We start from the raw sequence: 25,331 nt of genomic DNA on the forward strand, positions 1-25,331 counted from the left end.
GAACCGTGTAAATAGACAAAGTTTTAAAAGTTGGGTTTTGTTCTAGTTTGTCCTTTTTTAGTGTTCGGACTGGCGGATGTCTTCCTTCAAGTTGAGGGCAGGGTTCTTAATATTACTAGCAGTATGTAACATTATGAAACAGTGACTGTAGCACAGCTGTTTTATTATGTTAAGCCTGGCTGGTTACCAGGATTTCTCAGAAATGGCAAATAAAATTTGCCAAAATGGCATCCATACGCACTAATGTATTGCCAGGTTTTTTTGGGCGTGCTGCCACAGTCTGTGTTGTCCCAACAGTTTTTCACCGTGATCAGAATTTCAAATGACTCAGTATTGGCAGTGCTGGTATTTTGAGTAAACAATTCTGATATGTGGGGAGTCCTTCTTTTGAGATGGGCTTTCACAGCGCGCAGCGGTTGCTCAGGCCAGTCTCAAAATTCTTCTGTGGGTTGTGTTGCTCTCTCCAAAAATTTGTACTCCACCTGTCTGGCTTAATGGCTTTCTTGTGCTCAAGTGGAAGAGGGAAAGGGGAAAATCTTTATGCATAGTTGGATTTGATTCAGTGTCGGTGTTAAGGGATGAATTACCATTTCCATTGGTAAACCTCGAATTATCTCTCTAGTGTTTTTTGCTTCAGGTTAAAAAGGAAAAAATCGGTTAATCTCTTGGTATTCATTGTCCATCCTTTTGTAAAGTGTGGGAAAGCACACAGATACAAATGGTTCCAGTGATTTTAATTCAATTTTACAGGCTGAAGGTTTTTCTTAAAACACTAATAAATAACCATGAGAGAGAATTCCAAGGGAATAGGGCTGAGAAATATTTTGGCTTTAAAATCAGGACCATATTCTGAAAATAGTTTCATTAGAATTGAGCTGTAGAAAAACAAGGCAAGTTCAATAGTCAAGGAAAAAAAAGTCACGTTTTGCTTCAAGTCTAGTTGTAATTAGCTGCGAGGAAGCTCCCTGTTCTCACTGAATGTTTATGAAGATTTTGGAAGCCTATATGTATTAAATTCATCTATGTAAGCATCTTGTGTGCATATAGATCTGTACAGAATGCAGAAATTGCAAATCTAATGTGGCTTGGGAGCTTCATATGCTTTTGTGACATCAAGACTAAATATTAAAGTCTGATCACTTCCGAGAGCTAAGTAATAATTTGTAGATTAAAACCCTGCGATTTAGGAATGGTCTTGTATGCTCTTAAGACTTCTAAACAAAAAAAATCAACATTTTATTTTGTATTTCATACTGATGAGCTGCTAAATCTTCTCTTTATCCATTGGGAAAATGCAGAAAGGTGGATCAGCGAGGAAAGCTTGAGCTCTTGCCTTAGTCCTAGAAAGATTAGTGGTAGAGGTGATGCAGATACTTCAGTCCTTGGCTCTTTGACGAGGCTACCGAGTAAAGTAGCAGTTGATACCACTGGATGATCACTTGTAGGTTAGTCACTTCTGTTAGGAACAGCATCTCCTTTTATAGAGGAAGACTGAAAAAATGAATGCAGTATTGATACATCAAGTATATCTGTATTAACGCTCTTCTTGCTGCTGTTTTTCAGGATTGCATGACTTGTAAAATTACTTATCTGGGGGCCTGCAGTGGTATTTGACTGGATATTGCGGCCCGGTTCTGAATGATGTCAGAACAGGATTTGGCAGATGTTGTTCAGATTGCTGTTGAAGACTTGACTCCAGATAACCCAGGTACAGTAGAGATGGTAGTGATGGTGTGAGAAAAATCAGTAACAAAGTGGAAATCACTTGAGCTTTTCTTAAAAATATAAAGTGGTGTTGCAGATTTTTTTTCTGAGAGGCGCTTGTTAAGACTACATACCAAGTTTTCAATAGCTTAACTTATATATCTTCAGTACTCTTTACATCATATTATTTTTTTATTTTACTTTTCTTTTAAAGACTTTACTGCCTGGGGCTTTTTATGTGCAGAGGTAGGCTAGTGCTGAAAACTTTGAATGAAATACGGCCTCCTGCAATCTCTTGTTTTTCTCTGGACCAAATATATGGTTTAGGCTTTCCCTCAAATGAGATCTATGACCCATCTATTATGAATTGGTTGTTTTACTTGTGAAATAGTTTCTCACATACATTATTAAAGTTCTTTGTATGTGTAACAAAATGACAGTAAAATTGAAGAACACTTCTTGAAAGCAAATATTGTGCTATCCCTTGCTTAGAACTTGACCTACTAAGCGAAAATGTGTTGAGATCAGCTATAGACATTGATCCTATGCTGCCATTACACGTAAGTGACTGAAAGAACGGTGACTGCAGTTATGGAAAATAGAAGCAGATATCAAAAACCCTTTTTTTTCTGATGCAGAAAGAAAAAGTTACTTCAGAAATGTTCCCAAAGAGTTGGGGGAGAAGCTGGGACCTGCCTGTCCTAGCCTAGCTGGTAGCTTGGTGTTCCGGATTATCACCTGTGGTATGGTCACCCTTAAGCCTTCCTTTGCTCACTTTGGTAAAGGAACTCGAACCTGGTCCAGTCTCAGGTGATGCTCTGACCATGAGGCTGTTCAGGGCTCTACTTCTTGATTTTACCAGCCAGATGTTCCAGTTCTAAATTCAGTTCTCTTTTGTTACCGTTTTCTTCAAAACGTTTACCTTTCGATGAAAGGCTATTAGAAACCATAGGTCTGCATATGTGAGTATGTATTCTGGAAAGCTTGCAGGATTTTGTTCATCTATACTGGGGAAAAATAACCTGCTACTACACTGAGTAGTGGGTGTAATCCTGTCTTTGTACAGAACTTCATTAGTACTTTTTATGCTTTTGTATAAACATGAGGGTTCAGAAGCCTGTAGAATCTGTCAAAGCAGAACAGCTAATGTGGCAACTCTGCTACCTTGTGGCAAGTTCCTAATAAAAAAATCCAAGGTAATGCCCGAATGTTACGTCCTCAGCACATTTGAAATAAAGTCTTAGATTTGGATAAATGCTTTATGAGGAGCGGTAAACCATTATCATACATTTAAGAGGAAACCCAAGTAAGTGTAAAAGAATACATACAATATGTTAACTAAATGCTTTTTATATTTTTTTGTTTTACCCATTTAATGTATTTTTAATTTGAGCCTTGTCCTCTTGTATTATAAACTATGGCAATGCTTATTTGTCTTCACAGTTGTGTTGGAGAATCATGAAGTGACAGATGATGATGTAGAGCCTGCTCTGAAACGTCAGCGTATCGAAATTAACTGCCAGGATCCCTCTATTAAGGTTATGATAATGCCTTTTTCTGGTTTTATTTGTAATACCAATTAAGTTAGCTTTCTGGGGGAATATATTAAAATAAAAGAATGTAAAATAAACTGTTTATACACAGTACTAGAATTATTCATAGCCTTCTTGTAAATGTTCATTTTTGTGCATAAATTTAAAAATCTGGATGGTTGGCTAATCTTCCAGTGTAAAATCAGTAGCAAGAATTTTATATGCGATATAAAATGTCATCAGAATTAATTCCAGGGACTCGAACATCACTATTGGTACAGTTTTTGATCAAGTGAATGAAGTTGACCTAAAAGATAAACTTGAGCATGTATTTGTAATACAATTTGTAGATATGTTCAGCATGTTTTAAATTTTTATTTTAAGCTAACAACATTCTCTGAGTAGTTAAGCCATATTTGGTTCAGGCTCAGTAGTTCAGGCTTCTCTGTACTTACAGAACTTCCCCTGCTATTCTTACTAGCGTGCTTTAGTGTTGGGTTTTGTTTGTTTGTTTGTTTGTCTTGGAGTATAAGTCTATGAGTAGTCTTTTACTGCCACGCATGTGAAATAGTATGTAATTCTGTATTTTTGAAATGGTCGTAGAAACTGCAGCTCTGTATTGAAAGAGCACCGGGGGAGCAGGGCTGTAAAGCAGCTTGACTAGGTGTGTAAATTGTAACAGAGGGCCGCAAGATGGCATAGTTGCTGTTTGCAAAGGAGAATGTGTGTAACGTTACCCTTTAATGGCCTGTTTTTCCCAAGAGAAACCAAGCAGAATATGCTTTCTTTTGAATAAAATTGCTTAGGAAAATTGCTTAGGAAAACAGATTTTATTTATTTGCTTTTCTTGATTTGCTGTTCAGGAGAAAACTTAAGTGAGCGGCATTAATTGTCTCTGGGGTTATTTGTGTTGATATAATTTCCACTGTAATCATCTGAATTTATCTGTTTGGGCAGGAAAAAATCTTATTTAACTTTATCCAGGAGGATGCGTTCATAGATTTATAATCCTTTTGTTTTTACATGTATCAAATGAAAGGCTTTGGCATGTCATTTTAAATGATTTTGTGGTGTATGAAATCATACTAACAAAGTGCTTAGTAGAAAATGTGTTTGGCTCGGATGCTTTTGGCTTCTAAATAAAGGTCTGGAAGAACTGGAGAATGCTAAAATGCTCCTGGATGGCATCGGTTTTGTACGTGGCTGAATTTTGTCACTGGGCACACTGCTAGTTCCTTTAGAATTGTTTTCCAGTCGCATTTATCTGGAGCTTCCGTATGGGTATGTTGCTGAAGATAAATGCGTAAGTCTTTAAAATCAGTTTCTTTTGCATTCTCCCCTTTCTAGTCGTTCCTGTATTCCATTAATCAGACAATATGCCTGCGGTTGGATAGCATTGAGGCAAAGTTGCTGGCACTAGAGGCTACCTGTAAATCACTGGAAGAGAAGTTGGATCTTGTCATGAACAAACAGCATAGCCCCATCCAAGTCCCCATGGTGGCAGGTTCTCCTCTTGGTGCTACACAGACGTGCAATAAAGTACGATGGTAAGAAAAGAACAGATTACTCATCAGTGTCCTTTTTAAAATAATGTAAATCCATTTCTTTGGCATCAAGCTCTGCAGCTTTCTGTATAGCTGTCAAGAGCTCGGTATGCTGTTTATGAATGTAGAATTAATTTATCTCGAAGGTAATTTTTGTACCAGTTTCATGATGTTGCTTAGAATGAGACACTGGTCCATGGATAGTTTGCAACTATTTCCACATTTCATTTTGACTTAAACCAGACTGATTCATCCATCCTCTGGAAAAGTCTCATCAGCTATTTTAGACAGGTTTTTTAGACTCCCTTTACTTTTATTTATGTGGCTGGTTTGAGTCAATGAGTTCATTATCATTCTAATTGCTTCTCATTTTACTTTTGTTCACCAGAAATACAATGGAGTTTGGTTTATGTGCTTGTTTTCTAAAGACTCTTGCTAGAATAATATCTGTGCTTATTTTGGGGTTAGAAGTTGGAGATGGAAAATCTGTTAAATAATCTAATCCACTTTGATGAAAGAGCAGGTTTGACCTGCAGTACCTTGATGTATGAGTTGCCCAGTATGGTTTTAAATATCTAAATCTTGATGGGCTTGTCATTTTACCATGGAGACGATTCCAGACAGAGAAATATGGTTACCAACAGACTCTCTGGTCTAACAATTTTTCCCCTCTTCCTTCATATTTTTATAGCTAGAAAAAAGTTAATACTTCTCTAAATAATGACCTTTTAGTCTACATTACAAAGGTGTATAGGCAACTTTCACATGTCGTACCATTCTAGTCAAGATACACTGACTGAATTCATCTTTTGTCAGTCTGTTTTTCCATCTTCTCATGTTTTTCTTCACTCTCTGAACTTTCTAAATCTCTGAAAATGATTTTGAATATATTTTTGGTATGTTATACTCAGTGCAGTGTTTCAGATGCACTGCTCTAGAGCTCTGTAGAAAAAATTAGTGCCTTGCTTTATGTTGTGGGACTCATCCATGTGAGGTAAGGGGGGGAAAAAACCACACCACAAACATTACTCTTTTTCTACTAGTCCACTGCTTGCTCACTGCTGGGTTGTTTTGTTTTTTTTAAAAAACTTTCAGTATTGTTATTTTTATAATAGGCATTTTAAGTTCAAAAAATTTACCTCAAGGTCATAATCACGTTTTGTTATATCTTTCGGTTCGTGCATTTATAGAATCACAGAATCATAGAGCCGTTTAGGTTGGAAAAGACCTTTAAGATCATCAAGTCCAACCATTAACCATTATAAAACCATTATGAAACAGGGTGGAGTATAACCTTACTACCGTAAGGGTTCAGAATTGGAGATTTTTACGTAAGAGGGATACACTCTGCTCACGTAGCTGTCCTGTTGCATAATGCAGGCTGTTACCTCACAGTTGTTCATTGAGCGTGATTACTTCTGATGAATGGAGTCTCATCTTTTAAAAAGATAACCTGATTTGTATTTAAAAATCTAAAATGATACAGAACCCAATGTGTTTCTTCATCTCTGTTTTAAAAGTTCAGATGTCCTTTTTATTTTCAGTGTAAATCTGGGTACTCTCTGCTCCTTTTGCTGTAACAGTCACCTGTCTGGTTAGGAACAGCTGATGTCCTCAGACTTTTCCAAAACAACGTTCCTTTTTAGATGTCCAAATACAATGTTTGGGCCCCAGTTCAGAATTCCTTTATTGGTCTTTGTTCTTGTGCTAGTGATGAACATCCTGACCATTGGACATCCTCCTTTTCCTTTTTTCTGTTTAATTTTTCTTTAAAATAGGTGCTGTGTCTACATTTACCTATGCTTTTGAAGGCTTCCCAGTCACACATTGAAAAGGTCAATTATGGCTAAATTCTATATCAAAAGAAATAAAGTACGTGGAATAATTGTTTGGGTCATAGAGCAAGTAACTACACTATTACACCAGTGTTTTTGCTAAATACCCTTTATCAATAGTTATTTCTTAAGGAACCTTCTTTAAATCTGTTAATTTTTTTTGGTCATTATATTAGAGATCTTCAAGTTCTTGTGCATAAGCTGAACTTCTTACTGCGGTTTGTGCACAAAAGACTTCAAAAACATTTTCAGAAATACACGGCCCCTTTGGGAATCTATAAATTCATGTTCAGTGAATGCTTTCCTCTGTAAATTGTACTATTTTGAGTTTCTTATGGGATTTGTCAGACCTGAGGTTGTTTTTTCTTTTTTTTTTTTTTTATTAATCTCTGTAACCATCAGAAATCTGTCCTGTGTGTTAATGGTGAGCTTGGTGTTTAATCTTTTGTTTTGGCTGTACATATTTATGATGACGGCTTCTCAGACAGTCTGAACATAATTTAGATAAAAGTCTTGAAGACTGTAAGATTCTCTGCCCCAAATATTTGTTAGTGTTGGTATGAAGTTGCACATTATCAAATGCATCTTGCCAATAAAGTACTGAGGGCTTTTTGTTCTTTTAGCAGTCTGTGGCCTATATGACTCAAAAGAAAATAGTTAGGGGTGTATGTGTTTAACTTGGCGTTAGTAACACTTCAATTTCACAGTGATAGAATGTTTCACTGAATTCCCTGTGTCTCATTCATAAAAACCTTTACCACTTGTTGATTATTTCCAGTTAAAGCCTGCATGGACTGTTCTGTTGTCTCAACTCTCTGTATCGTTCCCTCTTCCCCTTACATTGCAGATGGCAGTGGGGAGCTGCCAACAAGAGTTAGTATTTTGCATAGTGATTTTCAGGTTCTGCATCTGAATGAGATTTTTTTTCAACATCCTTCTCCTCCTTTTGCCACTACGATAAGGCCGGCTTTGCCACTCTAACAAAAACGCTGCAGTTAGCAACTGTAGCATGTCAACCAGATGGTGCTTCACTGCCAGCAAAGCAGGCTCTCATTCTTTTTTTGATAAATATCTTGGATTTGTGATCTTTTCCCTTCCACTCTGTACTGAATTTTGTTTACAGCTTTTCTGATAATTTAGTTACTTGCCTTAATTTGGTGCAGATTTAACATAATCAAAACTAGTTTTGCAGCAGTGCACACAGTGAAGTGTATGAACTGTGCGTTACAAATTCACACAGTTTGATTGTGCTATCTGTGCTTTTAACATTAAATTAATTTCCTCAGACTTGTCAGTCTGAAATGTGCTTAGGTCATCATGTGGTGAAAACAAGGACAACTTGGACAGAGGAGCTTTCTTCTGTGTCATCTGGTGGTGGAGTTGTAGTACAGTGTACCCGGTGAATTCACAGCTACTCCCCGTGGCCTGCTTTGACTACGATGTGGAATTTTATGCCGTGTGCAGCACTGTACGCTGGCTGCTTATAAGATGGTGTGATAAAGTCTGATCTGTCCATATAGCTGCATTAGGGAGGCAGGAGTCTCACTTTGTAACGGTTGTCAGATTTACATTCAATGATAAGTTGTCTTTTCTAGTAAACCTAACATGTTGATTTATTGAGATAACTCATACCTTTTTTTGTGCCAAACTGTTGTTTCCAAGTTTTAAAAGTTCTTATTAGGGAAATGAAGCAGAAGTTTTCAAGGAGACTTACAATAAATCAGGAACCACCCCATGTTACTAGCTCCCAGGACAGAAACGCAGTGCATTTTAGTCTCATTCTGCTTTCTGTCTCATTATTAAACACATGAGGAATGATGTGTGTGGAAATCTTCCAACATCCTTTTCTGGATATGTGATTTTTGAAGGCTTGCTGATGTTTCTTGGAAAACTACGAAATGTTGAATTCAGAAATTACAGTACTCTCTACTGCTCTTGATATTTTCCGTAAGTACATCTTCATAAAAGCTGGATTGTGTTCTCGATACTCTTGTTCATATTGTTTACTCCGAGCTGCTGTTACAGTACGTCATTATATACTACTTAATTGCAGTGCAGATAAGGAAGAAAATAAAGGGCACGTGGTGCTCTGTAGTGAACAATTTGTATGAACAGTTGGGATACAGAGGAACAAGAGGCTAACTTTTACATCTCCAAGTAAGAAGTTTAAGCTACAGCAAAATCTAACAGGAGAATACTTCTTTTGAAAGGAAGTCATTCCAAATTTGTGAGATGTGAACTGTTTTGGAGGAAACGGCAATAGGCCATAAAGAATACGGAAAGACTTGGAGCTGTTGTATTTCAATAAATCATTGCATGAAAGGCAGAACTAACAAGCGCAATTTCGTATAGGTTTTTGTCCCCTGTCCTCCCCCTTTTCACTGGACGAGCCTCGTGTTTCCTGTATGGTCCATGATGCTCCCTGCTGTGGGATTTTGAAACCTTCCATGCTATTCCCATGATAGCAGCATATGTGAGTGCTGGAGCTAGCTGCTGTGGGGCAATGGATGGGACCTTTCTGACGTTCTGTTAGTGGGGTGTAGCTTTTGGGCTTGTCCTTACCCCAGCCTCAGATTTTAACGGGTGTTTAATATCTCTCGGATCTCTCTGTTTTTGTCAGATTTGGTCATAAGAGTGCAAAGTATTAGCTGAGACTGGAGAAACAGCATGATGTTAAATCTCATTTTCTTTGAGGGGAACAAAAAAATAAAGAGTTTTAGAAAGTATTTTCTCAATGTTTAGTGGCTGCTGCTTAAAAATACGTAGCTGTCAGGGTTACCTACAAAGACATAGCGTTAAAGGAGTTTTTAAAATTTCTTTCCTGGAAGAAAGGCTGTCGGAAGGCTTCAGAACTAGTAGAATGGATGGCAAAAATCCTTAGATTGCACAGAGTTACATTGAACTATATGGAGCTTGAAAAGAGCCAAGAACAGTAGCAAAATAATGTAATAAATTAGTAATGGGAGTACGAGATTGTCCCGGTGTTCTGAGCTTTGTCCGGCTTTGTGCAGCATTAGTACAGCCCTGCTTTTCCATCCAGGAAGTGATTGTCTCTCTTCCTCTGTCTGCAACATTTCCTGGCAGTATGGCTATTAAAAACCTCTAATTTCTTTTCTTTATGAGGTACCACGCTGGTCAAAAATTCCAGTAGCTGCTGAAAGCTTCTTGGATAGGAGAACTGGTGCAATGCCCGATGGCCTGTCAGTATGGCAGCCTCAAATGATAAGTTTGAAATTTAGCATGTGCCCAGGTTTGGAGATATTTATAAATTGATAAACACACAGCGTGACAGTGCGACTGAAATCTTTTATCCGTGTTTTGAAGAAAATATTTCATCTGAAAGATTTCAGTCCAGAAACAGTGTTATTTTTGTCAACGTCTTTCCATTAATCATTTTTTCTGAGTGGGTAAGCCCCAGTATAAATGGTTAAGGTTGATTGCTTCAGATAACATGGGAATTTGTTTTGGTTTCACAGAACCCTCCATCATCTGTCTTTATGGGCATTTTCTGCAAATACTGCATTGTACCATTCTGCTCTGCTATTCTGGAAATTTTTGTTGGGTAACTACATGTAATTGAGAGCAGTTTTCAAAATGTATTAATTTTGGAGAGGATTTGAATTTAAAATTGGTATTTTATTCATACTTAAAAGTGTTTCTGGTGAAATATGGAAATTCGTAGGTAAATGGAGTTCTGTTCAGATATTTTTCCTTGAGCTTTTGTTACGGTAAATTTGAAATACAGACCGCATCTGGTTCTTTACCATATGCATTTGTGGCTAACCGATTAAGGATGCTGATCACCAAGTGTAGAGACAGAATCGCATATGTTTCTGTCTTCAATGGGAACTGGAGAGTTAAATGGAATTGCAGAGTTTAATGCACTAGGTTACTCCGCAAAGAGCTAATATGGTGTCAAGGCTTGTTAGCGGGTTGGCCATTAGCTTATTAAAGCGGAGGTGCTTCAGATAGTCTTGTCTGTGGTCCACTGTGGTGCTGGTAGGGTCAGTCAGCTAGTTCTGGAAGACAGCATTTGTCTTAAGTTGTGTTTTTTTTGTCTTAAATTATAAACCAAGTTTTTTTACGTGCAAAAGAGAAGACTTGATGCAGTTATGTACCAGATGGCATGTACGAACTTGCTTTATTTTTGTAGGTGTAGATCATTAATATGTTTGTTTTACCATTAAGTTTAATCAACAGGGTGTATGCCATAGGTTTTGAAGAACAGAATTTGTTCATCCACTTTATTTGCAGTGTGCCAGTTGGCAAGCCTTTTGGCTCCGGATTTCCCAAGTTCCAGATCTGTGTTTCTGCTGTGTGATTGTTTCTTTGTTTACAAGTGGGTTTGTAGTCAAAGAATGCAAAATTGAAAACTGAGAAGATTTTAAATGAAGTTGTAAAGCAGGGGGATGTGGGGTGAAAAGAATAGTAGGACGACTGTTCTTCTAGATTTAGCAAAACTATTGTTGCTCGTGCATAAAGCCTTTAAGAAAAAAGCCAAACAAACCTAAAGAAATATAATCAAGGTATTGCCATAAAAACCAAAATAGCTAGAATTCTGGTTTTGTGGGGGTTTTTATATATATTTTTTTCTTTCCTGTGAGTTACAAACCCCTTGACCAACCTAATTTCATGTTGTCACATATTGAATAGCTTTTTCAGTTTTGTTGCATTTTTATCATAAGGATTTTTATAGGTGGTGATAAACTATCCTACTATGCTAATCCAGGCTTTTAAAAAGAATAGTAATTCTTCAGTTCTTATCACTGAATAGTGGCTGTTGACTCTCTGGTGTATGTAGTTAACCCCCTTCCCACATTTGCTGCAGCTGATACTATAACTCATTAGGCGACGTAAACCACTATCTAATTCATGGCTATCTTTTTTTTTTTTTTTTTTTAATTTGGTGATAAATAAATTAACACTGTAAACCTTCAGAACTGTTACTGTCTTTAACTGAAGTTAAGAGCTAACTGGAAATACATCCTCTTCAGGTCTGAAGATCCTCAATTTGCAGGAAGATTTTTTTTTTAAGTAGCCAATTTGAAACAAAGCATGTATTGAGGAATATAGTATCCTGAAAGATGTATGGTATATGGTTTATTTTCAAGTTGCAGGTACATTACTCTGCCTGCTGTGAGCCTGATCTCATGCTCTGAACTCTAGGCCTGGAAAAATATTTCCCTGGAAGCAGACTCAGTCCTTGAGACAACTCAGCAGGCAGCTCAGCGAAGGATGTAAAATTAAGCCGTGTTTTGGGGGGTGAGAGGGAGTGGGGCGTTACAGATAATGTCTTGAAAATACAGTCAGCGATTTGGGGTGTTAATCAGAATGTATTAGAAAGGTTTTATTTGGAGAAGCTTTGGAGTTCATCAGGTTTTCAGAAATTCCCGTCGCTTTCTATAAGCAAGCCAGGTTTATTTATCCTTCCGTGTCTCTTATGTTAGAGCCTTTTTCTGGGCCTCATCCAGCAGCGTCTTCAGTGCAGACCTTGAAATCTGGGAGTGGCTGACAAAAACACAGATGAACTTTTGTCATTGTTTTGGACTGGACCCTGTGGTATCAATAAATTAACAACCTTTCCCTGTCACTTTCTGTCATCAGTCAATGGCACTGTGTGCAAACATTTATTTTAAATTACCGGTTCAAGTGTCATGTCTGTAGCTTCAGCCAGTAAGAGTTCTGGTTAAAATTAATGGGTTTGTTTCATGAAGAATTGAGGACGATTGTGCTGCCCGGGTGTGAATAGCTCTTTCATGCAAGTGCAGTCTGTTTATGTCTGCGCATGGAAGGGCTTGAAGGAGAATGGCACAATTGTCTGTGATCTGTTTTCACCACATTCGTTTCGGGTACGCTCACAATTAAGGAACAAAGTCAATATTAACAAAATGTGAAGATCATGATGAAAACGTCCTGACTTTAGAGGATTTTACCCCGGTTTAGGAATTTAAAAATTTTGTTTAGAATCTCAAGTTTTTTAAAAAGCACATAAATATAAACAAAATTTTGATATTTTGATGATAAAATTCTGGTGAAGTGGAAGTTTGACTAAGGGAGTCAGAATTTGAACTGCCATTCATAATTGCATCAGGTGGTTCACAGTGCTGTTACTTTTCATGCCTTTTGGGGCCTCTGTTTTCAGTTTTACTGTCTCCCATTGTTGTGTGCTGTTGTTTTGTTTTTTTAAAAAAAATCCTTACTGCAAAGCAGGTGCTAAAGGGCTTTCTTACACATGCATTCGTGTGTAAACACACACATACACAGTCAGTCACTCTCATTTTCAAGTTGAACGTGTGAAGCATGTTTTGTATGGCTTGCTTAAATGAGGGAATTTAGCTACTATCACCTTGCAACGCCAGCAAGCGATGAGCAGTATTTTAGTCTGGAAGAATTGTTGTGGCTTGAAATATATAAGTGGACAGATGAAAAACCCAAATACCTTCTTAACGTGTAGTAGACATGTTTATCTGAAAATTATGGTTCTGTCTTGCATTCAGAAATTCAGTTTATGAAACTGAACGAATCAAATAAAGGAATTCTTTGGTTAGATGTCAGCACCTCTTTCTTTATCCAGGGCTGCGTAGTGTTAGTTTCTTTGGCTGCGGTATGAAAAAAAAAAAAACAAAAACCCCTTGACGTCTTTGATTCCCTGAAAAATATGATAGTGCTTTCCAAAGTCTCCTAATTTGTCACAAGGACTTGTCAGCCTCAACATCTTGAGATTGATTCTGGTCCTGCATAGCAGTAGGAATACTGATTTACATCTTTTTATTTTACCTGTATTGAAACATGCATTTCATGGAGAAGTACCTGCTATGAATTAAGTGGACTTCTGTGGTTCATTGTATTTAGGATCAATGCAACTTTACATTGAAAATAGTTTAAGAACTCTCATGACTGTGACTTTTATTGTTATTTGCTGTATCCTGTAAGATCTACAGCAGCAGTGCTGCAAACAATGGTTGCTTTGGATATTTATGCTGGGGACTTTAGATATTTTGAAATTAAGCCTTGCCCTGTTGGTTGTCTGTCTGGAGTTTTTGTTGCAGACCGTCGGCAAGTGAAGACTTTCTGTTACAAACCATCAGTTTGTGAAGATTTTGCATTTACTCCCTTCACTACTGGGAGTTAAAATTCACACCGGACTAAGGAGAAATGGCATCTTGGATTTAAGAAGCTTGTACAGCAGTGTTCTCATTGGGATTTCGCATTCCATTATTGTTGCACTAAGATATTGAGGAGCCAAGTGTTTAGTAATTTGTTGTTGGGATTTGATAAATTCAGAAACAATGTATAACTTCCAGATAGCATTTAGGTTGAGAGTGCAAGGTCAGTTGTGGAATTAAAATAACAATTTAATACTAACATTTCATCTGTGTTTTAGAGAGTTCAATAATTCATGCATGTACGGGATGGAACTTAAACTATAAAACTTTTCAAACTGACCAAGATTTGAACTGTGTTGATTCATTCTCCCAAGTCCAATTTTTCTTAAGTTAATGGTTTCTGATGAAATGTCATTTATAATAGTCCAATGATTCAGATGAGAGCCTAGCAAGTAGCAGCTGATAACTTATGTCTGAGAAATGGAGGCAAAATGTGTGGCTTGGATCTTTTTAATTGTGGTGGTAGTGTTTAAAATGTGCCTGTGAGGCTTCAAACACTAGAAATAATCTTTTAGAAAGATGTGATTTTGAATTCTTAAACATAATGCTAGCTAAGATTTTCAGCAATATACACTGCAAATAAAGTCTTGGGTAATAACCTTCCTTCGAGTTTTAGACAAAGGTTTCGGTCTTGCAGATGTGTTACAAGGCTTAATATTTTACTATTTGCCAGGTAATTGTAGAGTAAGCTTTCCTGGTTGTTACTCTTAGCCCATGACAAATGTGAAATCCTTTAAATTAGGAGGTTTAAAGCATCGGAAGTAATTTGTGCTTGCTCTGAACCACATATGGGTAAACTGTTTGTTTATTCCCGCTTAGCTAACACACAGGAACTTTGTTCTGTGTCTGAGACCTTAGTGAATCCTTTTATTTTCATTTTGTAAAGAAAAACCTTATGTGAAAGTTACGGCACCGAAACCAGAAGTGCAGTTGTGTGAAGTCCCTTGTGGGGCAATATATTGCTATTCACAATAGTAAGCTAAGAAACGAGAGAACTGAAGGCGCACAGAATTTGCCCCTTGCGCCAAGACATTTCAGAAATCAACATCCTTTAATTGTAAGGGTATCTGAGAATGAGAGGCGTGCATGGGGATCAAAAAGGCTTTGAGCTTTATACACAGATCAGGGGGACATTTGCTAGTGTAATTAGTGTCTAAGAACATTTAAAACTAATTACAGTAGTATTAAAATGTGGGTTAACCTATCCCCTCGCCAAATCCCGTAAGGTCATATTAGATGAATTTGGGGAAAGCAGAACATTTACTTTAATTCTATGGCTCCGTGAGCATAGCCAGCTCTTGCATTCAAGAAATAAATGTAAAGGGTGCACGACTTGAAATTTGGTTCAGCACAAATGCCTTCATATGGCTCATGCTTTTCCTTTTGCCTAAATAAACAATTGAAAAGAATTATTATGTGTAATGAAAGTGGACAGTTTTTACCTCATGAATGTTGTAAAATGGATGAAAATTGGGTTAGGATTATATTTTAGTGAAACTCTAAAAGTCTTAATCTATTTGAAGCAGTGCACCAGATTGTGGAAGCATATGTTACATACTATATTTTAAGAAGTAATTTATCAAGCATATAATAAACAGAAGGGGGCAGAAAAGCCTTATATATTCATTTGGATTCCAGTTTTGAGAATTTAAATATTTTTAATGTTACAGTCTCTGGCGATGCTTGGGAGTTTGAAAATCCAGCATTAAGAGCACTCCCTGGAAACTTTTCCTGTAAGTTGGGGTGTTTAATTCTGCAAGTACAACAAAACAAGTGAATGAAGAGGAGAGCAGCTAATCAGTTTGTGATTAAAGGGGGCAAGTTTTCATCTTCCTTTGGAAATGACAGAAATTCAAGTTGTGTTTCAAAATGATTTGCATACCAGTTTACACCAGATTAAAGTACCAGTAATACTATTTTTAGAAGTTGCAAAAACAACTGGTCTTGCTACTTAAGGAAAATAATACATAGTAGTATAGTTTTAAAAGAAATAATCTATGCTGTTTTTGGAGAGTCCTAGTTCTACTTCAGGCAAGGTGGAAAAGAGCTATAGATGGATTCAGAGCTTCAGAAGGATGAAACAGCCTAACATCTAGCAAGGTCTCGGCAAGGTTGGTAAGATGGCAAAGAGCCAGTCTTCCATCTGCTTTATTTGGCAGCAGATGCTATTTAACTGATACGTTTCCAAACGTAAAAAACACTGTTTGGAATCTGAATGTCTTTCCAAACAGAATTTTTCCTTTTTGTGGAACTGTACGTTTTTGCATATCTTTAGCTCAATCTCTTTGTTCCATATTGAAGGGTGGAGTATGAGACAGGAAATCTGCTCCTAATAACTTTTAAAATTGTATTCTTTGTAAAAAGCGAAGAAAAATCCCTTCAGGGGATGTGGAAATTAAAGATTCAGTACTAGCTCTCAGAGTAGCAGCATCCTTGGCCTTTCTATAATAATGTCTGTGTGGTGGCAAGTGTACATAACTGGTTGGGTAATTATGAAAAGCAAGAAAAACAGATACACATGATGGAAATTATTTACAAACCGGCTCTGTAAGAGCTGTGTGTTTGAGTCCTGTTCGCAGAAATCTAATGTTGTGTTTATTTGCAGTGTGTTATCTGGGGACCATCGAGGCTTCAGTTACTGCAGCTAGTGTCTGGAAAGCCAGTTTATAACGCTGCTTCCTTCACCCCCAAACTTCTCGTGCCACATAAGTCAGACTTATGCTGGTGTTGGATATTAGAATTTATAAGAAAATTAGGGAAAAAAAAAATCTAGAAGTAGCTAATTTTATAATAAAGGATTCAAAACTTTTGTTTCATACGGTGTTACAGCAATTTCTATTTTAGTACTAAGGCTGCAGTAGATAATTTCATTCGTAGTAACTGTGTTCAAGATCAGTCAAGCCTAAATATTTTGTTATGGAAAATGACTGTCCTTCCCTTATAGGTCAGCCTTTCTCATTTCATGTTTAATACAATCTCCAGTAAGCTGCAGTACTTCTGCTTACTTAGTTCAGGATGTTAAGGCTCAAAGAAGGGTAACAACTGTAAATTTCTTTCTATACTGTCTGGGGAAAAAAAAAAAAAGATATCTTTGCTGTTGTATTTTTATAAGTACATTTATCTTTAAAGAGGCTTGTATTAACTTGTTAATTATAAGTCATGACCTGTCCTTTTCTTGTCCATAATCAAAATTAGAAGACTCATAATTAATGCCATTTCTGTTACAGTATTTTTCGATCCTTGTTACATCACTTGCACATGGCCTGGATGTACTGGGTTTTGCTGCTTTTACGTATCTGCTTAGGCCAAAAAGTTCTTTGGAGACTGTGTTTCACTGTGCATTTCATTTTTTATGGTGTTTCAGTTGTGTTCAAAGTAAGGGAAATTAAAAAAAAAAACAACCCAAAACCAATGAACCACCGGGCATGAAGTTGCTTGTGTACCCATACAGGTGTTGTAAAATCCCTGAAGGAACAAGCTTGACTCTTTCAGTGGTAGGTTCTTTGGGTCACTTGTAGCATTACCTGGCTGTTGGTTGGTTGGTGAACTAGTTGGAAATGGGTGCTGTCATTTATGAATGATTACACTTGGTTGTACAGGTGTGTTTATCTTTTCTCAGAGCAGAATAATCCACAACAGATTTTAACAGCTTTTAAAAAGGGTTGATAAAATTGGTCGTGAAGCTAGTAGTTCATGTCTTTCTGATTGTTGGCCAATTCAGAGGCGCTTTCTGTAGGTAAGGCTGAGTATAATAAACTCTATATAGATGTATTTTGTAACTTGGAAAATGTCTGGCCCTCACGTATTTGAGCTGAAAATTTGATGTGAAATATTCTTAAACTGTTAACAGTATGTTTTAATAAATGCTGTCTTTGCTTATCTTTACTATAAATTGATTACAGCTTTCTCGGTTTTCAGATCCATGAATCTCTCTCCAGTGATGGCTGGTGTACTTTGGCTTGTCTTTTTACAGGACCTAATCATTAGCGCTGTCTTTATAATGTCTGCTCTTAATGTGATGTTCCAGATGCAAAGAATCCAAAGATAATTTTTGATGACTGAACTCTTACTGAAAATGATGGATAACACCGCTGCTTTTCTGGCAGTTGGCTGTGACTAGGCGAATGCATGGTTTAGGGACATTAAAACTTTTAACTGTTCAAGTGCCCATACAGCTCTCTGCCCTACAGCAGGTGTCCCACTGGTCTTCATCCTGGTGAATGGTTTCGTTGTTGGCAGGTTTGCTTTCTCCTGGAAGATGAGGAGCTGCATTCATTTTTTTGGCATGCATCCAATGTAATTTTGTGTACGCTTTGCTGGTTTGTGGTTTTGTTCATGTATACGATAGTGTAAACTCGTAAGTCAGTTTTCTCATTCCTGTTTGGATAGGGAATCTTAACTGTATGTGCAGAAGGCAAAGGAAGCAGGTGGTCATCGAGAGGAAGGAGCATTTTAACTTCATCTTCCTAAATAGCGATGAAAAGATCCAAACAGTGGCTGTTCTTACAGATGAGCACAAATGTGAGTGAAAGATAAAAAAGAAAAGGAAAAAAAAACCCACCACACTTTTAAAATGGTATTTTTCTATATCATTTGAAAAACATTTAGATTTTCTTCATGGTGGGGCTAACTGTAATATTCCCCCACCCCCCCCAATGCATGAGCTATACATTTAAGTCTTCATGTTCGGCCCCAGCAGTAAGCTGGAGAATACTGCAGTTCAAGGTCTCTTTCCCACACTTGCTTTCCTACAGGCTGTGTTTGGCTGGAGACCTTTAGTACGAGCAGTCTGCCAGCAGTAACTCCAGCTCCTGCCTTCCTGATCTCCTCTCTTTCTGCATCTCCTTCCAATATGGACACTAGAGGAAGATGAGAATGGTAGCCTCGGGAGCGCCGCCTTCCAGATGAGCAGCACACACCGCGTGGGCGTTGTAGTGACCACAGCGTATTCTGTAGCCAGGAGACAGCCATTCGTGTGGCTGCGGTGAGCTGAGTGTCTCTAAGCTGAGCTCTGCCTCCAAGCTCTTATTTACCTATTTGCAGATGTTCACATGTGCAAAGGAGGCTCAGGAACGGTCTAAACGGAGGACTCCTCCTTTCTTTTCTTTAACTGGTTGAGCACTGCTATAAATATTCCATTAGCTGGTCTATGGAAAACAAGAAGAATAACTTCTTGCCTGAAAATTTCAGTCCCAGTTTTTCAACAAGTAATTTTCATCCATTTGGAGAAACGCTTTTGATCTTGTACCTCGCGGAAGATAGAAATGTCAGTTAGTTCCTTTTGCTTTATTTTTCTCCTTTCTAAATGAAAACCTCATCTGGGAAGAGGAGGAGATGATGGTTCTGGTATTGCCAAAAGTTCTTTTATGTCATTGGCTGCATTCCGTGTGATTGACACGTTATTGGCAGTGAGACCCCAACAGTTAAGACTAATGATCATATCTGTGAGTCACACGTTTTCCATACTGAAAATTACCTTTGGCAGCAATTTTCTTATGCAAAATATAGAACATCCTTTCATATTTTAAAAAAACGGGCAGAGGCTAAATATGCACAGTTGAAAATCATTATCTGGTATGTTTATTTCTTTAGAAATATTTTCACCTGTAATTTACCAGACTATTTGGTAAATGGCATTTTAAAAAAAGTCCCAAGATACAATAATACCTGTAGATTACATGCATTTTCATTTTTTTACTAAGTTGTGTCCAGGAATAGGCAAATTGCAGAACCAGTCTCTCCAAGTTCTAATGCTTACGGGGAAAGGAATATGTGAACGCAAATGGAAAGTACTGAAGCCTGTGCAACGACACTGGGTTTCTGAAGCACTCCCCCTGACCTCTCTTAATATTTTCTTTCCATCTTCTCCATCAGTATAGTACTGGCAGCGCTCATAGAAAGAATTGCTTCATTTGGGATCTGAGTTGAAGCCTTCCTCCTCCCTCTTTGTGATTTTTGTTTTCTGTATTTTAGTATGTAAGTAATGATTCCAGTTGATTCATCTTCAGTATGAGATGGACAGAGTGAAAAAAAAAAATTAGAATAATCCAGTATGAGGATGCGCTAGGCCGTAGTAAGTTTTAATGATTTCCTCTGATGGATTTTGTCAGGTTGGCCCAATATTTTGAATTTACATAGAATTCCTTGTTTAATTTCATGTATATTCAGCAGATTTCTTATTGTTGTCTCTTTAAAATAATTAAATAAATCTGAAAACAGAGAAGGATTCTCACAGGAAAATTAATGGGAAGCATGTTCCCTTATCTGCAGGGAATCTTGTGGATATCCATTCCTCCTGTGTACAAATCGGAGTCTAAGACAATCCTGTGAAACTCTCCTTTTTCGAGCATAATGGCGCCTTTTTGTATTAGTCCCAATTGTTATTTTCTTTTTCTTCCAGATGAGTAACTGTTCAAGTTTCACAGCATCAGCTCTGAAAAATTTCTGCCTTCTGACGCCTCATTGTCGGAATTTGTCAGCAAATTCTGTAGCTGTTCTTGTTCTGTGTAGAACATGGACCAGGACTGTAGTTTCTTGGTTAACATTTACGACGTTGTGAATGGAAAGGTTACCTCATCCTCCTCATGCAGACTGCTTTTGAAAGCATCATTCTTCAGGAGTTAAGCATTAAACATAAGAAATTCCTTCTCCTTTAAGACAGAAAAATAATTGAGTGAGTTTTACTGGGGTCTTTGTGTTAGTAGATACAGAACACAGAAATAACCCTTCATCCAACACTACTGATTCCCGGTAATAGACAAGAAACTTCATTCAGTTATTTTCAAACTCGAAGTAGAGTTCCTACTCAGGCAGGTTAATCACAGGGAAAGGTTAATTGGCGTTTGGAGATTTGTTGGGCTGCGTTGAACACTTTCAAATGCTTGTTTTAGCTCTTCTCTAGCATTGTGCTTTCAGTGTGACTCTGTTTTCCCTCCAAACCGCTTTATAGATTCTTTGAGTCCTTACAACTTGATAACAGTTCATTTCTAAATGTAAAACAATTGATAGACAATTTGGTGGTAGTTGTGGCTTGTTAGAGAGGTTTTCCATGTGTATGTGGTGTCTGGTTTTGCCTTTGTGCTGTGTAGCCAGGAAAATACGTGTCAGTAACACGGGATGTTTGGTTAGTGGCTCCTCCCAAAACAACCGTGAAGGTAGATTTTTTTTCTGTTGATAATCCACTCTACTAACTGGGAAAAGTTAGGGAGCTCTTAGGGAGGAGTCAGTGTTTTCTTGGGTGTTTGTATAGCAATAAATTTGGGGAAAAAAAAAAAAGTTTAGGCATTGAAGTAAGCAAGCTTGAACAAACATTGATGCATTGAAGAGGGGATAAATCTGTGCTGGAGGGTTGTATAAAAGTATTTCCCTATGCTAAATTTGCTTAAATTTGCTATATGGCATCTGTCTCGCTCTCTAGATTGTCTTCCTTAAAATTGAATATTCTTTTAAAAAAAAAAAAAAGGAAAAAAGGCAACCCCCCCCACCTCTTCCTTATTTTGTGTCAAGTTTTAGTGCTAGGACTTTTTGAAATATAAACTTAATAGGAGCAAAATCCTAAGGACTTTCTAAATGTAATTTTATTGCATTTATCTCTACAGCTGAAATTAATTATTCAGAGTGTTCATTAAAAATAAGCTTTGGTAAGTGACATTTTAAACAGGCGTTCAGAAGTTATTGTAGGAAAGATGGTGATAAAGAACAGTGTCTAAAAGGAAGTGTAAAATCCTTGAATATTTTAAATTGGCCTGTAAAAACTTCAAATGTAGCTATTTGGACAATTTGGAAAATGTAACAAGAACACATATTGCTTCTAGACTGGGGGACTGCCAACATTGCCATGTATCGCTATTTTATCAAGTATTTGGTGGGGTTTTTTTAAAACATGCAGTGCTGACATTGAGAAAATAGAAGTTGTCTTTTTTAAATTAAAAACTGTGTGGGGTTTTTTCTTCTTGATAATGGAGATTTTGAAAAGGTGGCTATGAAAGCATCATAAACCCTTATACTCTAGATAGCAACTAAAAAAACCCAACAGAAAACATCCATTTATTGCTTAATGCAGTTCGAACCTCGCATACACATGAAAAGCTATAGTACACTCTGTACTTGTCTATGATTAGACAAACATCCTCCCGAGCTTCTCAAGGTTTGCAATCCAACAGATCATTGGCAGTCCACGAGGAATCCCATGTGTTGCTAGCAACAGATGGAATTACTGTAAGAGGGAGGCAGGGCATTAGGCCCTGGGGCTTTCTGTATCCAAAAAACCTGTGTTCAACCATTGTATCTGTGCCAAAGTTGAGATCCGTTTATTGTTAGCTCTTATGACAGTTTCTTATCTTTTCTTTAGGTCTTAATGATGGATATTGTAGCGCTTAAAGCCTTGTGTAGACACATGAATACTCAAGCAAGCAGGCGCTGTATTACAGCTGAAATAAACAGAGTTGCTGTCATCAGATTTGTTTCATTTGTGTTTCAACAATTAGCCAAGGAATACAGTTAGGAAAAATAAATGACCATCAGTCATGTTTGAGATGCCGGACCAGTAAGAACAATAGTGGACTACTTACTGTGGGAAGCAAAGAGAAAGAAGAAAGCCTTCTCTGTCACTAAAGCACAAATTTTCTTCTAAGCTCTCTCCTTAAGTTTACCATGAGCACAGTGGAAACAGTCTTAAATATCAAACCCATGCCTCACAAGATTGAATAATGGTGTGGGAATAATGGTAGTAATCTCTGAAACCAAATTAAATGGTAAGCTGCATGCTGGAGACAATTATTTACTTCGTATTTACTTTTGTGTTATAGCGTAGACCTAGTGCATTTTTCTGTGCAACACCTCTAGTTATTCCCTTCTGCATTGTCATCGTAAGTGACAGAGAAGGCTTTCTGGTTTCTCACACACTAAATGCTTTTCTGTTGTTTGTTTTAGACTTTTTTGTATGTGAAATGCACACAAGGAATAGTTGAGCCTTGTTATTTAAAGTTACAGTCTGTCCCTGTTCTGCTCTGATGCCCCTAGTACCACTCTCGGCTCCCCGCCCTCCAAAAGCCCCCAGCCCTGGAAAACGATGCGCGCTTTTTAACTAAGCTCGTCATCCAATTTGCAATAAATACTTTTACATTTTTTTCCCCCTGGGAATTATCCTACTAAAAATGGTGCATTACCATGTAAGTTGGCCGTAATATCTCTGAAAATGCTCAGACTTTTCAAAACAAGAATTTGGTGGCTCTTTGGAGCTGTGATTTACAGGCTACCTCCTGTGTATCTTGAGTTGATGAATTCTTTATCGCTTTGCCAGGGGTCGTGGACTTTTATATAATTCCATTGAAGCCATCCATCCTCTGAAAGAATTTTGAGTACTTGAAATGGTACAGATGTCAAATTAGATGAATTACCAGCTTTAGCATTTGATACATAACCGTGATGCTGGGAGAAGGAGCTAGGCTTAGAGGCAGTCTCTTGTTTTTAAGTAGACTATTTAAACCATAAGACTGTGTTAATGTATTATTTATAAGGTTTGCTCCTTTACATTCCATTTTCCTCTCTGATTTTTGTCTTGTAGTGTTGTCCCTCAGACCACAGTAATACTGAACAACGACCGGCAGAATTCAATTGTAGCCAAGATGGTTGGGCAGGAAGAGCCATTGAGCAGAACAGCGGATTCTCTGGAAAATATCCTTAGCAAGTTAGTAGCAGTTACGGGAATCCTCCCCCTTTGTTCCCTCCTTTGACAGATCACTATCAGTTCAGGCTCTGCAGCAATTTGAAGTGCAAAATGAGGAATGTTCTAGGTAATAGTGTGGGGGGGGAAACATCGAACCGGTACTTGAGTATTTTATCAGGCTGACAGCTCTGCCTAGGGAAACCTCGTATCAGCAGGAAAGGTACAGAGCAGGGCTTCACTCTCGATGGGGAGAGAACATCTTGGAGGATCTGGGATTAGTTCAATCTTAGTTGACAGCTGACAGTTGAAAGAAAGAGTGCCCGTAGCCACATATTTTTCACACAGATGCACGATCACTTGGGAGCATGCCAAGATCCTGTATTTAACCAACTGAAGAAGGAATATGCAGCAGCCCAGGAAGGCTTGTTAGAATTTGTATTATCTAAAACAAATTTTAAATTAAGTGGAAGTGGAGATTCTGGGTAGAAAATGTTCTTAAATTTTTTATAAACGATTTAAGTATTTTTTTTGTTTTGCACACTGGGCCTAGCCTTTTCCATTGATGTAAACTTAGAAAGTGTGCATGTAAAAATTTATTTCCTCTGCTATTTTCCTTCCATTTTATTTTGCTGGATAGCTCTGAGTTATAAACAGGAGTAGGCTTGTTTAAAGGAGTATGCTTTTATAATACACTTAATTTTGCCAATTAGTGTTTTTAATTCCCTTCTGATGATGCTATACCTGATCAAGGATTGTGTTTTCCCAAAGTTACGTACTTTTCTCTTCCATAGCGCCGTTCCTGGACGTAGGCAGAACACCATAGTGGTGAAAGTTCCAGGGCATGACGACAGTCACAATGAAGATGGAGAGAGTGGCTCTGAGGCCAGTGACTCAGTTTCCAACAGTGGACAATTAGGAAGCCAAAGTATTGGGAACAATGTCACGCTTATTACGCTGAACTCTGAAGGTATGCTGATCTAACTGTAAGGCTACTTGAGCAAAGTAAATGTGGTGGAATGAACTAAGAGTCAAGTGGAAGCTTCAGAGATCATATCGTGGGTCCAACCTTGAATTGTTAGGCAGTACAGCAAAGCATCAGATAGGAGTGAATGAATCTGAATGAATCGTTTGGTGGTTTGTTTGGTTTTTTTTTTTTTTCAATTTTACTAGTTTTACAGGCAGAACAGCTAATTAAAATTACTTGTAAAATATAAAAAAGTATGCCCCGCTATAGGAGTATAGCTTTATGTTTTAAACCCTTTAAATTAACACATGCAACCTGCAGGATTTCCTGTCACCAAGTTGAAATACTGTTTCAGGAAAATAAATGCCTTCTCTGGGAAATAATATCTACTAGTCCATCTCCTTCTGTAACTTATGCCTGTCCACTTGTGTAATTCTTATGAATATAAAATAGCTATTTTAGCAACTGTAAACAATTTTTATAAGGAAATTCATATTAAAAACAGACTGTTTACAGGATAAAGTGTCAGATTTTTCTGCAAATTCTTTAGGTCTTGGATACAGAAATCAAACGTAGTGAAATCTAAGAATTTTAGATTAGCCTTATAAAGATACTCTATTTTATGTGGTTGGAAATATTGCAATGAATATTAGTTGCTTTATTTTAATCAGAAACAAGATGATATCAGGGACACTGAGTTTTAGGTGAAAATAACATGATAAATTATGTTTTATGATTAGTTTGAAAGTATCAGTGATTTTCTTATGCAGATGTAATTTGAATCCTAGACTTCAATTTAATGATTTTCCTAATTACTTTAAAAAACATATTTATTGAACGTTTACTAAAGTATTATTCTGGATGCGGTAGTTCATATTTACATCCATGTACCAGAGAACAGTAAGTTACTTCAGGAAGC

At 37.4% G+C, this 25,331-nt stretch overlaps 1 protein-coding gene across 2 annotated transcripts in view; it reads left to right on the forward strand.

The window, feature by feature from the left end:
• BANP (BTG3 associated nuclear protein) overlaps positions 1-25,331 on the forward strand; it is a 154,693-nt gene that overhangs the window by 13,209 nt on the left and 116,153 nt on the right. For both annotated transcript variants that reach the window (XM_075715834.1, XM_075715836.1), the window contains exons 2-6: positions 1,564-1,708; positions 3,148-3,242; positions 4,584-4,783; positions 23,347-23,469; positions 24,240-24,415. In XM_075715834.1, coding sequence (XP_075571949.1) covers positions 1,639-1,708; positions 3,148-3,242; positions 4,584-4,783; positions 23,347-23,469; positions 24,240-24,415 — 664 coding nt within the window. In that variant the 5' untranslated portion in view covers positions 1,564-1,638. The remainder of the gene's footprint in view (positions 1-1,563; positions 1,709-3,147; positions 3,243-4,583; positions 4,784-23,346; positions 23,470-24,239; positions 24,416-25,331) is intronic.

This window comes from Pelecanus crispus, chromosome 8 (genome assembly GCF_030463565.1).
Source record: "Pelecanus crispus isolate bPelCri1 chromosome 8, bPelCri1.pri, whole genome shotgun sequence".
In the NCBI taxonomy this organism is placed as follows: Eukaryota; Metazoa; Chordata; class Aves; order Pelecaniformes; family Pelecanidae; genus Pelecanus; species Pelecanus crispus.